At 46.7% G+C, this 13,695-nt stretch overlaps 1 protein-coding gene across 1 annotated transcript in view; it reads right to left on the bottom strand.

The window, feature by feature from the left end:
* The window catches only part of LOC138756887 (polycystin-1-like), a 71,739-nt gene that overhangs the window by 34,970 nt on the left and 23,074 nt on the right, over nt 1-13,695 (bottom strand). Inside the window, exons 8-22 of the mRNA XM_069923278.1 lie at nt 13,019-13,083; nt 12,676-12,875; nt 11,513-11,911; nt 10,118-10,307; nt 8,930-9,370; nt 8,731-8,868; nt 6,743-7,025; nt 6,416-6,425; nt 5,801-5,925; nt 4,419-4,638; nt 4,098-4,214; nt 2,927-3,985; nt 2,379-2,538; nt 290-486; nt 127-181 (exon numbers count right to left, since the gene is read on the bottom strand). Of these exons, the coding sequence (XP_069779379.1) occupies nt 127-181; nt 290-486; nt 2,379-2,538; nt 2,927-3,985; nt 4,098-4,214; nt 4,419-4,638; nt 5,801-5,925; nt 6,416-6,425; nt 6,743-7,025; nt 8,731-8,868; nt 8,930-9,370; nt 10,118-10,307; nt 11,513-11,911; nt 12,676-12,875; nt 13,019-13,083 (3,659 nt within the window). The remainder of the gene's footprint in view (nt 1-126; nt 182-289; nt 487-2,378; nt 2,539-2,926; nt 3,986-4,097; nt 4,215-4,418; nt 4,639-5,800; nt 5,926-6,415; nt 6,426-6,742; nt 7,026-8,730; nt 8,869-8,929; nt 9,371-10,117; nt 10,308-11,512; nt 11,912-12,675; nt 12,876-13,018; nt 13,084-13,695) is intronic.

The raw sequence follows: 13,695 nt of genomic DNA on the forward strand, positions 1-13,695 counted from the left end.
AGCAATGATCCTGCCTGAATGTAACGACCTGGAGATTCTAATTTGAAAAATGGATACATCTTAAAAATATGCTGATTGTACCATATGTACAGTACTCTTCTTTCCAGCAGCCACGAGACAGCTCACCTTGATGCCTTCCTGATCATTGTAGAAGACTTCGACCAGGTCAACCTGAAGAAGTCTTTAATGAGCTATCACCAACACATTATCTGCAAAGCCAGAGGAGTCAACACTCTTGGCCACTGCGGCACTCCCAACAAAAATACCTACTGAACAATCCCATGCCTACATTTCAGCAAGTCTGATCTCCACGCCTGGAGTGCAAGCAGAGACTGAGGAGCACAGCACCTGTGGTGAAGGTGGCAAAGGTATAGTTGAGGGAGGTGGAGGACTGCCTGCAGGACTGCTTTGAATCTCTGCATTGGCCATATTCAAGGACTTAAACCTGAATGAATATGCCATGGCTGTCGCCAACTTCACCAAGACCTGTGAGGATGAGTGCGTGCCCACATGCACATACCGTGAGTACCCCAACCAGAAGCCATGAATGAAACGAAAAGATTCACCACCTGCTGGGGATGAGATTGATGGCATTTAAGACTGGTGATACAGATCTCTACAGGAAATCCAGGTATGACCTGCGGAAGGTCATCTTAGCGGCAATTCCGACGAAGCTAGAAACCGAATCAGATACTTGCCAGCTATGGCAGGGATTGCAGCTGTTACATCTTACAAGGCAAGGCCTTGAATGGCTGTGATGCTTCACTACAAGATGAGCTGAACACCTTTTATGCTCGCTTTGAAAAGGAGCAAAGGAGCACTCAATGGCACCAACGAGAATCTCTGCATAAGCTGGCGACCCTGTGACATCTGTCTCTGAGGGCCAACATCAGAACACCTTTCAAAAGGGTGTTTGGCCCTGACGCCATACCTGGCAGGGTACTGAGATTCTGCACCAACCAACTAGCCAGAGTGTTCAAGGACATTTTCAACCTCTCGTGGCTGCAGTTGGAGGTTCCCATCTGCTTCAAAAGGGTTTCAATCATCCCGGTGCCCAAGAAGAGTAATGTGAGCTGCCTCAATGTCTGTCGGCCAGTAGCACTCACATTGACTGTAATGAAATGCTTTGAGAGGTTGGTTACGACCAGGATTAACTCATACCGAGGTAAAGAACTGAACCCTCTGCAATTCGGCTACCTACACAATCACTTCACAGCAGATGCAATATCACTGGTTTTCTACTCAGCTCTGGATCACCCAGACAGTAAAATGTACATGGAACTACTCTTCATCGAAAACAGTTCAGCTTTCATCACCACCTCCAAAATCTGGGTATCTGCAACCCCTCTGCAACTGAATCTTTGACTTCCTCATTGGAAGAGACCACAGTCAGTACGAATTGGAAACAACATCTCCTCCTCACTGACAATCCACACAGGCACACCCCAAGGATGCGGGCTGAACCCACTGCTCCACTCCCTCTACACCCATGACTGTGCGGCCAAGCACAATTCAAATGCCATCTACAAATTTACTGGTGACACCGTAGTCATTGGCAGATCACAGACAGCAATGAGGAAGCGTAGATTAGTTGGTTCAGTGCAACCTTACACTCAACGTTAGCAAAAATAAGAAGCTGATTGTGGACTTCAGGAGGGAGAAACCGGTCCTCATTGAGTGGAGAGGATCAAGGGGGTCAAGAGCTTTAGATTCCTGGGTGTCAACATCTCTGAAGATCTGTCCTGTCGATGCCATCATGAAGAAGGCTGGCCAGCAGCCTGATCGTTGTATAGTCTGCCTGTCTCAGGAGTTTGAGGACTGAAGAAAGCAGCCTCTATCCTTCACAACCCCTCACCACCCAGGCCACACCCTCTTAATGCCTTTACAATTGGGAAGGAGGTACAGGAGCCATCAGATTTATGGGTGAATAACGAACCATACTTTCTCTTCTTTTGTACTAATTTATTTATTTTTAAAATGCAGTTTACAACAATATTTGCACCTCGATTCTGCCGCAAAACAAATTTTGTAACGTGTTCATGGCAATATATTCTGATTCATGTGCTGCCTTACACTCTCCTGTCATGTTTCATATTGTACCATGCCCTGCACTCCATTTCTGCACTCTACTACAGGACACACTACACTCCTGAACATCTTGTACAGTACCTCTCCTGACCCATACCCTGCATTATTTGCCTTTATTCTGCCATTCTCCTGACTGTACTCATTGTGCTCTGTGTAGACTGTCATGACTCGAAGTGATCTCTACAGTTTTGTGTGACAGATTTTTATTTAAAAGATGCAACAATAATTCCTACAAAGAACTGGATTACTTAATCCAATGAAACTTCATGCAAGCTGCCGAGCGCCCTCACCTGGTTTAAAGCATAGATGAGAGCAATGGCGAAGGGGATCACTTTGTCAGGATTCCCCTGCTGAACCAGGCCCCAGAACTCTGACTGGCTCTTACGTTTCAACCAATCAATGACACCGTGTGATCCCAAAGGGAGATCTGGCATCAGAACCATCAGGGTCCTTTGGAGAATGTAAAGGTTAACATTACAAAATCAGATTAACAATTGTCACCAACATTCAACATTTATGCAATTTGACAACGGGACGGTATGCACTAAAGCTCAGCTGCCAGCCTGTGCAGGTTCAATGGTTTTCCTCACAGAGGGGAATTGTCACTCCCTGTTCATGAACACAAGTGTGACTGCAATCTGTACTGTTTCTAGAGGAGATCCGCACACTAAAATGTTTAGCCTTGATCAGTCCCAAATCTCAGTGCTAATTGCAAATCAGTAACTCCTGCCTATGTAGAGTTAGAATCTACATTCAGGTGAGATGTCCTTTCTAGTCATTAACTGAGTGATAGTTGCCTGACTGCAGAGGGAGGTAGTGGAGGGAATGCACTCGTTACATCCAATAGGTGTGATTCATGGGACCTGGGTAGAAACAGTTTACAATTTGCCTGATGATATTCCTGATCACGCAGCAGTTCCGAATCCCAGTACTACTATTGTTTCTTTGTGACCTGCCTATCGTGATACTCATGGCACGATTCATCCCACAGACACTGCATAGTCTCAGTACTCCCATGGTCACTGTGTAGTCTGCCTGTCTCAGAACTCCCATGATCACAGTGTAGTCTGCCTGTCTCAGGACTCCCATGATCACAGTGTAATCTGCCTGTCTCAGGACTCCCATGGTCACTGTGTAGTTTGCCTGTCTCAAGACTCTCATGGTCACTGTGTAGTCTGCCTGTCTCAGGACTCCCATGATCACAGTGTAGTCTCCCTGTCTCAGGACTCCCATTATCATTGTGTAGTCTGCCTGTCTCAGAACTCCCATGATCACAGCGTAGTCTGCCTGTCTCAGGACTCCCATGGTTACTGTGTAGTCCGCCGATCCCAGGACTCCCATTATCATTGTGTAGTCTGCCTGTCTCAGGACTCCCATTATCATTGTGTAGTCTACCTGTCTCAGGACTCCCATGATCATTGTGTAGTCTGCCTGTCTCAGGACTCCCATGATCATTGTGTAGTCTGCCTGTCTCAAGACTCTCATGGTCACTGTGTAGTCTGCCTGTCTCAGGACTCCCATGATCACAGTGTAGTCTCCCTGTCTCAGGACTCCCATTATCATTGTGTAGTCTGCCTGTCTCAGAACTCCCATGATCACAGCGTAGTCTGCCTGTCTCAGGACTCCCATGGTTACTGTGTAGTCCGCCGATCCCAGGACTCCCATTATCATTGTGTAGTCTGCCTGTCTCAGGACTCCCATTATCATTGTGTAGTCTACCTGTCTCAGGACTCCCATGATCATTGTGTAGTCTGCCTGTCTCAGGACTCCCATGATCATTGTGTAGTCTGCCTGTCTCAAGATTCTCATGGTCATGGTGTAGTCAGCCTGTCTCAGGGCTCTCATGGTCACTGTGTAGTCTGCCTGTCTCAGAACTTCCATGGTCAGTGTATTCTGCCTGTCTCAGGACTCCCATAGTCACCACATAGTCTGCCTGTCTCAGGACTCCCATAGTCACCACATAGTCTGCCTGTCTCAGTATTCTCATGGCCACTACCTTGTCTGCCTACCTTAAAACTCCCATTGTCTCCATGTAGTCTACCTGTCTCAGTATTCTTATGGTCACTGTGTTATCTGCCTGTCTCAGTAATTCCATGGTCCCTAGGCAATGCGTCTTCCCAGAAACCCTGTGGTTTCTGATCTCATGATCTCTGGCTGATCATCTGTCCTAATATTACCCAAGGAGAGCTAGAAGGGGCCGTGCGAATGCCTTGTTGTTGGCATTTTTAAGCCCTGACGAAAGGGCTTAAACAATGTGAAAAGATGGCATTACCTTTGCAAGCTGACCGGGCACCAATCGGCAGCGCTGCAGTCTGCACTGTCGCACTTACTTGTTGATGGCAGTAGTACGAGCACCCAATAGGTCTTCCACTTCAACAATGACACTGACTGCTGTGGCACCGCCCAGCAAGCCCACAGGCAACAGGGCACTGAAGGAGGGTTTGATGCCCCAGTACAGCTGGAACCTCTCGCAGGCAGAAACTGTGGCACAGGTGACGGCCACCAGTGAGTAAACCAGTTGGTCAACACTGCTGTCCTCATCCCACCAGCCTTGGAAATGAGAGAACGCAAAATTAGTTCCCCCAGATACACTCAACTCTTGATGCATCATGCAAATCTCAGGTGGAGAAGACTGGGCAGGGAATCCCAAATAAAGGTAGGACTACAGTTATGGTGCAAAGGCAGGTTTGGTTGTACAAGACACCTGGAGTTGGACAAACACAGATATTGACAGAGGGACGTCTCAAAGCCAGACAGGGAGTATAGAAGATAGGAACACGCCTTTCAGCCTACATGATGTCCAAATCAACCAAAAAGTCTCCTTCTTCCAATGTAGTAATGCTAATGAAGTGAAACATGTGGGGTTCTTAGTCAAACTCTATACATAACAGAGATAAGGAGAACCACTTTTTGCTTATTCCATTCTATTTAAAAAATTTTTTAGACACACAGCACCGTAACAGGCCCTTTCAGTACACGAGCCAATTTACACCCTTCAACACCCAGCACGTTTTGAACGGTGGGAGGAAACGAGAGCCCCCAGGGAAAACCCAGGCAGACATGGGGTGGGGGGGGGGGGGTGGAGGGAATGTACAAACTCCTTACAGATAATGCGGGACTCGAAGTCCAGTCCCAATCTCTGGTGCTGAAACAGTGTTGCACTAACTGTGCCGCCCCGCTCCGAATTTATTTACAAACAAACCATTGTTTTCTTTTTGAAAGCAAGAGAGAACCACATATTCACATTAACCTCGCTACAAGTTCTGGAAGGACTTTGTGCATCATTGGTGTATCCATTCCTTGCCTTAAGGTGAATGTCACTTCTTGGCTCAATTCGATCGTATTGTTACTTCCGCAGTCCCCACTTCTGACCAAGCCATAACCATGCATCTATTCCGTAGTCTGATTATCTCCTGAAGGAATTGTGAATTGTGTGTCCCATTCTATCTTCTATTTGCACGAGATCTCTCCGAACTGCATCTTTCCACTATCACTCCAATTTCCCATGTTCAAGTCAGAGATCCGTTGGGTAGTGTTAAAGTGAATTCTATCACGCTGTCTCTCTCCAGGACTTGAGGTGCAGTTTCATTTCTGTTCTGTGCTTCTTTTTCCCACTCCTCATAGTTTACCTGAATTAAGCTCATGGGTCAGCCTCTTGTGATTATTGACGATGCATCACAAACACGAAGTAAAGAGCAGTGTGGTGTCTGACCTCCGCGGTAGAGCCATTGCCTTGCAGCTTCAGAGGCCTGGGTTCGATCCTGACACCTGATGTTTGTGTGCAGTTTGCACACTCTCCCTGCGGCTGCGGGAGTCTTCGAGGGAAGCCCTCGCTTTCTTCCACATCCCAAAGCAGATTAAACTTTGGTCAAAGGTCCAAAGGGGAGTTGACCATGTACGAGGAGAATGTCAGGTACAAGGAATTAGGCAGGGCTGTGGGCGGGATGGGGGTGGGGGGTGAGTGGAATAAGACAGATGGGATTCCTCTCCCGGGATCTGGCATGGAGCCAAGGCCAAATGGCCTTCTCCTCTGCGGATATGATAACACGATAAGAGACAAGAGTCACTGGGACAAGTTTCTCTGGCATTTTCCACTTGTAACTTCTTTCTCAAGGTTGGCAAATTCAAGATGAACATGTCGTCAATTAAATAATAACAATATATGCTTGTAGCACTAACCAAGACTACATCTAAAGTCCCATACAAAAAATACTCCCCAAATAACAAAAAGCCAACAAAATTGGTTATCGTGTACAAATTATCCCTTTAAATAGATACAGTAACAAGATTTTGGCTCATGCATAGATTACCATTGTCTGCATCATACCTCAGATGAGCTTTGAAGTAAGAAGAGGAAAATCTAGTGGTGACAAGTGATCTTTTATCTCTGGTATCTGCTTTCAAATCCAACTCGAAACCAATGAAATCTACCCCCGCCACCCACCCCCCCCTCCCCACCGACTGCAATGGTCTCAGAAGTATCTAACCATTGCCAAAGACTATCTGAAACTAAGCTGTAATGTTCAGAGATCGTACCTCATTGTTTGAAAAGGCGCCTGTGCGGGTTAGGGTTAATAACCCAAACCTTGCCTTCATCCAAACCTGCTATCTGGGCAGGGGTGGTAGTAGGATCTGAAAATCAAGCACTAGTCACCTGTGCAGTTGAAGCTGAGAGGGGACTCCAACAGAAAGACAGTCTGGTCTGGATAAATGGTACAGTCACCTCCACTGGGAGGGTAGTTAGGGCTCAGAACAATGCTGGAGAACCCTGAGGCTTCCTCCTCAAGGTCAGTTATGTTCAGGGTGAAAGTGTAGTTGACTCCATCGTGGAGCACACCCTGTCGAATGACCAGGTCAGCATTGCAGTCTCCCGTGGAGGTGGTTTTATTGTCCAAGATCATTGGGTATCCTTCAGAACTTTGAACTGTCCACTTGTGCTGCAAAGAAAATGAAAGATGAAAAGAGGGACGGTTTCATTATTTTCTCATAACGCCACATTTTTGAATGTAACATCATGAAATTCTTTAACTTTGTCTACCTGTGAGGAAAACAGAGAGTCGCCACTTCATCCAGCGCCCCTCACAGAAAACAAGGCCCCAGCGAGGAATGAACTTGCAACCCCTGGATTACAAAACCAGTGCTCTCCAGAGCCTTGATAGCCCAGATAGAGCGCTAAAAAAGCTCAGGAATGCATTGCCCACTGAGCAAGATGGAGAACAGCAACTCCAGGTTCTTTCCTATTCATTCATTCGTTTAGACTGTAAGACTTAGGAACAGAAATAGGCCATTCAACCCATCAAGTCTGCCCTGCCATTTAATTATGAGCTGCTCCATTTCCCCACTCAGCCCCACTGCCTGGCCTTCTCCCCATAACCTTTGATGCCCTGAATGATCAAGAACCTCATCAATCTCTGCCTTAAATACACCCAGTGACCCGTCCTCCACACCTGCTCGTGGCAACAAATTCCACAGATTCACCCCCCTCTGGCTGAAGAGATTCCAGTGCATCTCTGTTCTAAGTGGACGCCCTTCAATCCTGAAGTTGTGCCCTCTCGTCCTGGCCTCACCCACCGTGGCAATTCTACATCCAGACAGTCTATGCCTTTCAACATTCGCCCTGTTTCAATGAGATCCTCCCTCATTCTCCTAAATTCCAACAAATACAGGCCATGAGCTGACAACTGCTCCTCGTATGATAATGCTTTAATTCCTGACATCATCCTAGTCACCCTCCTTTAAACCCTCCCTAATATCTTTTCATAGGTGAGGAGCCCAAAACTGCTCACAAAACTCAAGTAAGGTCTCACCAGGGCCGGCGCCAAGGTGGGGGGCATCCGCGGGCATTGCTCCCCCAAACAAGGAGCTGTGCCCCCCCATACGGTCGTGGCCGTCCCTGACCAGCAAACCCAACCCCACTCCCTCCCGCGTCAGTAGCATCTAGGCGGACACATGCTAGAGGCTCTCCACCCATCCCGGCCACATCACGAGCGTGCGTCAAGGGTCAGTATGCTTGAGGCAATAAAAAGTGTCCTCGTGCTCCACGTTGGAGGGTGTTAACAACAGGTAGGTCCTTCCAGCACCCACTCCCCCCACGTCAACAGGTCCCACTCACACCCTCCCATCAACAGGTCCCTGCCAGCACTCCCCCTGCTCTATGAGCCCCCCTCAAAATCGCTAATGCCCCCCCTCTAACATACATTCTGGCACAACCCTGGGTCTCACTATTGCCCTATAAAACCTCAACATCACATTCCTGCTCTTATACTATGGGGAATGAAATCAAACATGTGCATTTCTATAATGCTCTTTGCAATCTAAGGACATCCCAAAAGAGCCCCACAGCCAATAAAGTGAAGTCCTTGCTCTAATTTGGAAAATTTGGGAACAAGGTGTTAAACAACCAGTTTTTTTATAAAAAAGCACTGGACGAAAACAACCAATAGGGCCTTCACATCTCTTCTTCATTCACCCGAGCTGACAGCTTGATCATCTGGCACTGTTGCACTGCCTGACACTGCAGTCCTGCTCTGATTACTAAGCACGCTACCCATACAGGGTACAATGGGCACACCTCCGGGGTGGTGAAAACCTGCAGTGACAAACAGCAAGCAAGAAAGAGAGGCAGTGTGTGGAGAGACTTACCAATACCTTCTTGCTGCAGTCGGCACATCTTCCAGCCAGTGTGACATGCATGGACCTGCTCACTCCATAGCTCCAGCGGGCACGGCAGGAGATGCACTCCAACAACACACTGGGAATCTTTTCCGCTCGAACCAGAACCTGGTTCACAGAGTATCACAGTCAGCTTGATGATGCAGCATGTTCATCACCAGGGACTGACATGTGGACAGAGCCAGTCCACACTGGGCACACATTCAACCGTGTCCACATCAGGCACGAACACACATACAGCCGTGTCCACATCAGGCACGGACACACATACAACCGTGTCCACATCAGACACGGATACACATACAGCCGTGCCCACATCAGGCACGGACACACATACAGCTGTGCCCACATCAGGAATAGACACACATACAGCCGTGCCCACATCAGGCATGGGCACACATACAGTCTTGCCCACATCAGGCATGGACACACATACAGCCGTGCCCACATCAGGCATGGGCACACATACAGCTGTGTCCACATTATGCATGGACACACATACAACCGTGTCCACATCAGACACGGACATACATACAGCCGTGTCCACGTCAGGTACGGACACACACACAGCCATGTCTACATCAGGCATGTCTTTTATATCAAGCCCAGACTAGCATGGACACAACAGTTCTGCACCCTGCACAGACAAGGTTACAGCTGTGAGCAACACCAGGCGCGTGCACATGCCTATCCAACACCTGGCGAGGACATGGTTACAGCAATGTTCAGAGGGACCTGGGACATCGATCTGTCCCCCTTCGGCAGCCCCCAATCAGTACAAATCAGTAACATCATCTCCTCCTCGCTGACTATCAATCCTGATCTATTTTTGCATCCATGACTGTATGGCCAAGTCCAGTTTCAACTCAATTTACTAATTCACTGATGACACCACCGCTGTTTTTGTAAAAATATTTTATTTTTAAAAACTCAGATAAATACAATACAAGACATTTTCTTATGACACAAATATTTGGCCCCCCTTCCCCATATAGTATATAAACTATAAAAGGCAAAGGAAAAAAATTAAAACTAAAAATTAAAACAACCATCATCTGTACCACAACCTTAATTCAGTCTCTTTTCTATTTATGTCAGGCCGGTTTATTAACTTATTTCTTAAGGGGGGGGGTGCAGTATAGATCATATCTGTTCCCCTATGTGCCTAATGTATGGCTGCTGCACTTCAATGAACGTGTCATACTTCCTTCTGAAGTTATAAGTGATCTTCTCAGGGGAACTTTGCATTTCTGTACTCCATCAGGTAATAGTGGCAAGTCGGACTTCCATGCAACCTCTACACACTTCCTGGCTACCGATAAAGTGATCTTCACAAATTGGATAATCTAAACTGTACTCTCAGAAGGAACAATTCAGGGTCTTGTGGAAACTCCAGTTTTGTAATTTTTTTTAAAGATATCCCCCAGGTCCGACCCAGTAGGATCTCACCTTCGTATATAGCCAGGTGGAGTGGATAAAGATTCCAGCCTCTATATCGCGTCCAAATTTTCTGACTTTGATTTATGTAATGACACCACCAATGTTGGCTGAATATTGGGAAATGAGTCAGAACATAGGATGGAAATTGAGAGCCTCTTTGGGTGGTGCCAGAGCAACAACCTTGCTCTCAAGGTTATTGTTGCTTTTAGGAAGGAAAGGCCGAGAGACCCCATGCCTGTCCGTGTGGGTGGGATGTAGGTGATGGGATGCCCATATTTCAGAAGGCCCCCTGCTGGACCCAGCACATAAAACCAAGTGTGAGGACAGCAATTTCAGGAAGTTTGAAGAGATTTGACATATTGTCGAATACTTCATCAAACTTCTGCAGGTTCACTGTGGAAGGTATACCAGCTGGGAATTCAACTGCCCAGGAATTCAGAAGGTAGCAAATGTAGCCAGGTCCATTACAGGCTCCAACCTCCCATTCCCTCCAGACATCGATGCGAGGAGCTACCTCAAGAGGTCAGCCAGCACCATAAAGGATCCTGGTTAAAACCTCCTCACTGCTGCCTTCATGCACCTGAAGGCCTCTAGGTTCAAGAAGAATTTTCCCATAGCTGTCAGATGCTTGAATCTGCCCTTGGTGCACTCATTAGGGACTGCCCTGATACTACAACTGCCCTGATACTACAAAAGGACTTGCTGCACTTTTATAAGTCACTTCTTTTGCACTAGATTAGCTGTAAAAATGTACTATCTATTGGCCCAGTTGGCGTAGTGGTTAAAGCTGTTACAGCGCCAGCGATCGGGACTGGTGTTTGAATCGCACACTGTCTCTAAGGAGTTCTCCCGTGTCTGTGTAGGTTTCCTCTGGGGCTCCAATTTCCTCCCACCGTTCGAAAATATACCTGGGGGGGGGGGTATAGGTCAACAGGGTGTAATTGGGCAGCACGGGCTTGTGGGCCAAAATGGCCTGTTACTGTGCTGTATGTCTAAATTTAAATTCAAATTTAAAATTTATTGTCCCTTTACATTTTATTCAGTTAGTTTATTATTATAGTTTTCTCTACAAGTATCTGTTCAGCTGCAGCAAGCAAGAACATTGGTGTATATGTACACAGTACAATGTGCACGCCAATAATTCATTCCATACTATCACCATGCATGTACAGACAGAAGGCCATTTCATGTCAGGCCTCCGCCTGGAGGCTGGTTACAAGAGTGGATCTAAAACTTAAAACCTATCTTTCATAGAGCACCCCTAAAAGGCTGCTCCAGCGCAGCATCCATTTTGAGAGGCGCCTCATAGCACCCTCCGGAGCCGATGGAGGCCGGGCGACTGGTGCTGTAGCGCCACCCGTCATAAATACACGGCACAGCAATGGCCATCTCCCCTACCCATAATCCCCCACGTAGCTGGAATCGCTCTGTGGTCCCCAGAACAGTTCCAGTTGTATGGGGGATTATGGGTAGGGAAGACGGCCATTTCTCTGCCACATTTTGAGTCGCAGAGATCGGCCCTGAAGGCCGAAACGGCCCAGTGAGGCTGTCACAGCCCGCACCGGCCACCCCCTGATGGCTCCCGCTGCCCCGATGGCTCCTGCCTGCTGCCCCTGCCTTGAGGGGGTCATGGAGGGAGAGGGGTGAGTGGGGAGATGGGTCATGGGCTGATGGCATCATCAACCCGCCCCTAACCAGCCGCTTGCGGAGGCTGCACATTTAGGTCAGGCAGTGGAGTGCTGCACTCCGCCGATTATCCTTCCCCAAGAAAGGTTGGAATCGGCACCTCAGAGTTGGCCTCGGAGCATTCAAAAAGGTAAGTCTTTAGCCGTAAGGGCGAAGCCTGGTGAACTTTATTAATATTAACTTCTGTGCACAGTACAAGAATTGCCTGCAACCAGTGAGATTGGTCTGTGAACAAAAGAACTTTGCTGAACTTACACACACATCACACACACCTGCACTTAGAATTAGAAGGGGGTTAAGTAGGTTAAGTGAGTCAATAGAGATAAGTTAAAGTTTGATTCTATTTTCATGTTCAAAGATAATTAAAAGCAATTTTTGTTTAAAACCCTTTGTCGTGGTGTATATCTATTGCTGCTGGGTTTTGGGGTCCTCTGGACTCGTAACACTATCAAAACCAGAAGAGCATAGTTTTAAGGTGAGAGAAATAACTTTTAAAAGGGATCTGAAGGATTTTTTTTAATACCAAGTGTATTTGACATCTAGAATATGCTGCCAGAGGAGATAGTGGTCAGATGTAATTACCAATACTATATTTAAAAGGCATTTAGGGACACAAAAGGGGAAAGGCATCGAAGCACATGGTCCTAATGTGGGTAAATGGGATTAGTGTAGATGGACAAAAACTTCAGCATGGATGTGTTGGGCCAAAGGGCCTGTTGCTGTGCTGAACAACTATGTCAGAAATACATGGAAGAAAATTAAGGAAAGAGAAGGGCCTAATGGGGTCACAGAAGACATTTCCTGTGGGGGAAGGGATTAGGAGGAGGATTCTGAGCTATTTTTCCCAATGTGAATAGTTGCTGTTGGAATGAAACCTCCACCTTTACAGAAGGATGTTTTCCCTGTTTGAAAGTGCCTAGAGTTACGTTCAACATGAGGCATAGTTTATCAATGTCAGGCAAGGACATGATTAGCAACTGGTCCAACAACTGGCATACAGATACAGATGCTTTTCCCAACCAATGTAAAAGCACCTATCCAACACTCGGAGGGTTGAGCAATGGTGACCGGAGTCTCTCTGAATCCTTCCCTTTTACGGGCCCAGGATTTATTCAATTTCAAAGACACTAACTCCCTTAGAGCCTCCTCTTTTATCCCATCCACCAGTTTCAACTTTGTTCTTCATTCCAACAGCAACTATTCACATTGGGAAAAATAGCTCAGAATCCTCCTCCTAATCCCTTCCCCCACAGGAAATGTCTTCTGTGACCCCATTAGGCCCTTCTCTTTCCTTAATTTTCTTCCATGTATTTCTGACATAGTTGTTCACCACAGCAACAGGCCCTTTGGCCCAACACATCCATGCTGAAGTTTTTGTCCATCTACACTAATCCCATTTACCCACATGTGCTTCGATGCCTTTGTATCCCTAAATGCCTTTTAAATATAGTACTGGTAATTACATCTGACCACTATCTCCTCTGGCAGCGTATTCTAGATGTCAAATACACTTGGTATTAAAAAAAATCCTTCAGATCCCTTTTAAAAGTTCTTTCTCTCACCTTAAAACTATGCTCTTCTGGTTTTGATAGTGTCGAGTCCAGAGGACCCCAAAACCCAGCACCAATAGATATACACCACGACAAAGGGTTTTAAACAAAAATTGCTTTTAATTATCTTTGAACATGAAAACAGAATCAAACTTATCTCTATTGACTCACTTAACCTACTTAACCCCCTTCTAATTCTAAGTGCAGGTGTGTGTGATGTGTGTGTAAGTTCAGCAAAGTTCTTTGGTTCACAATCCAA

Source organism: Narcine bancroftii, chromosome 3 (genome assembly GCF_036971445.1).
Source record: "Narcine bancroftii isolate sNarBan1 chromosome 3, sNarBan1.hap1, whole genome shotgun sequence".
Classification (NCBI taxonomy): domain Eukaryota; kingdom Metazoa; phylum Chordata; class Chondrichthyes; order Torpediniformes; family Narcinidae; genus Narcine; species Narcine bancroftii.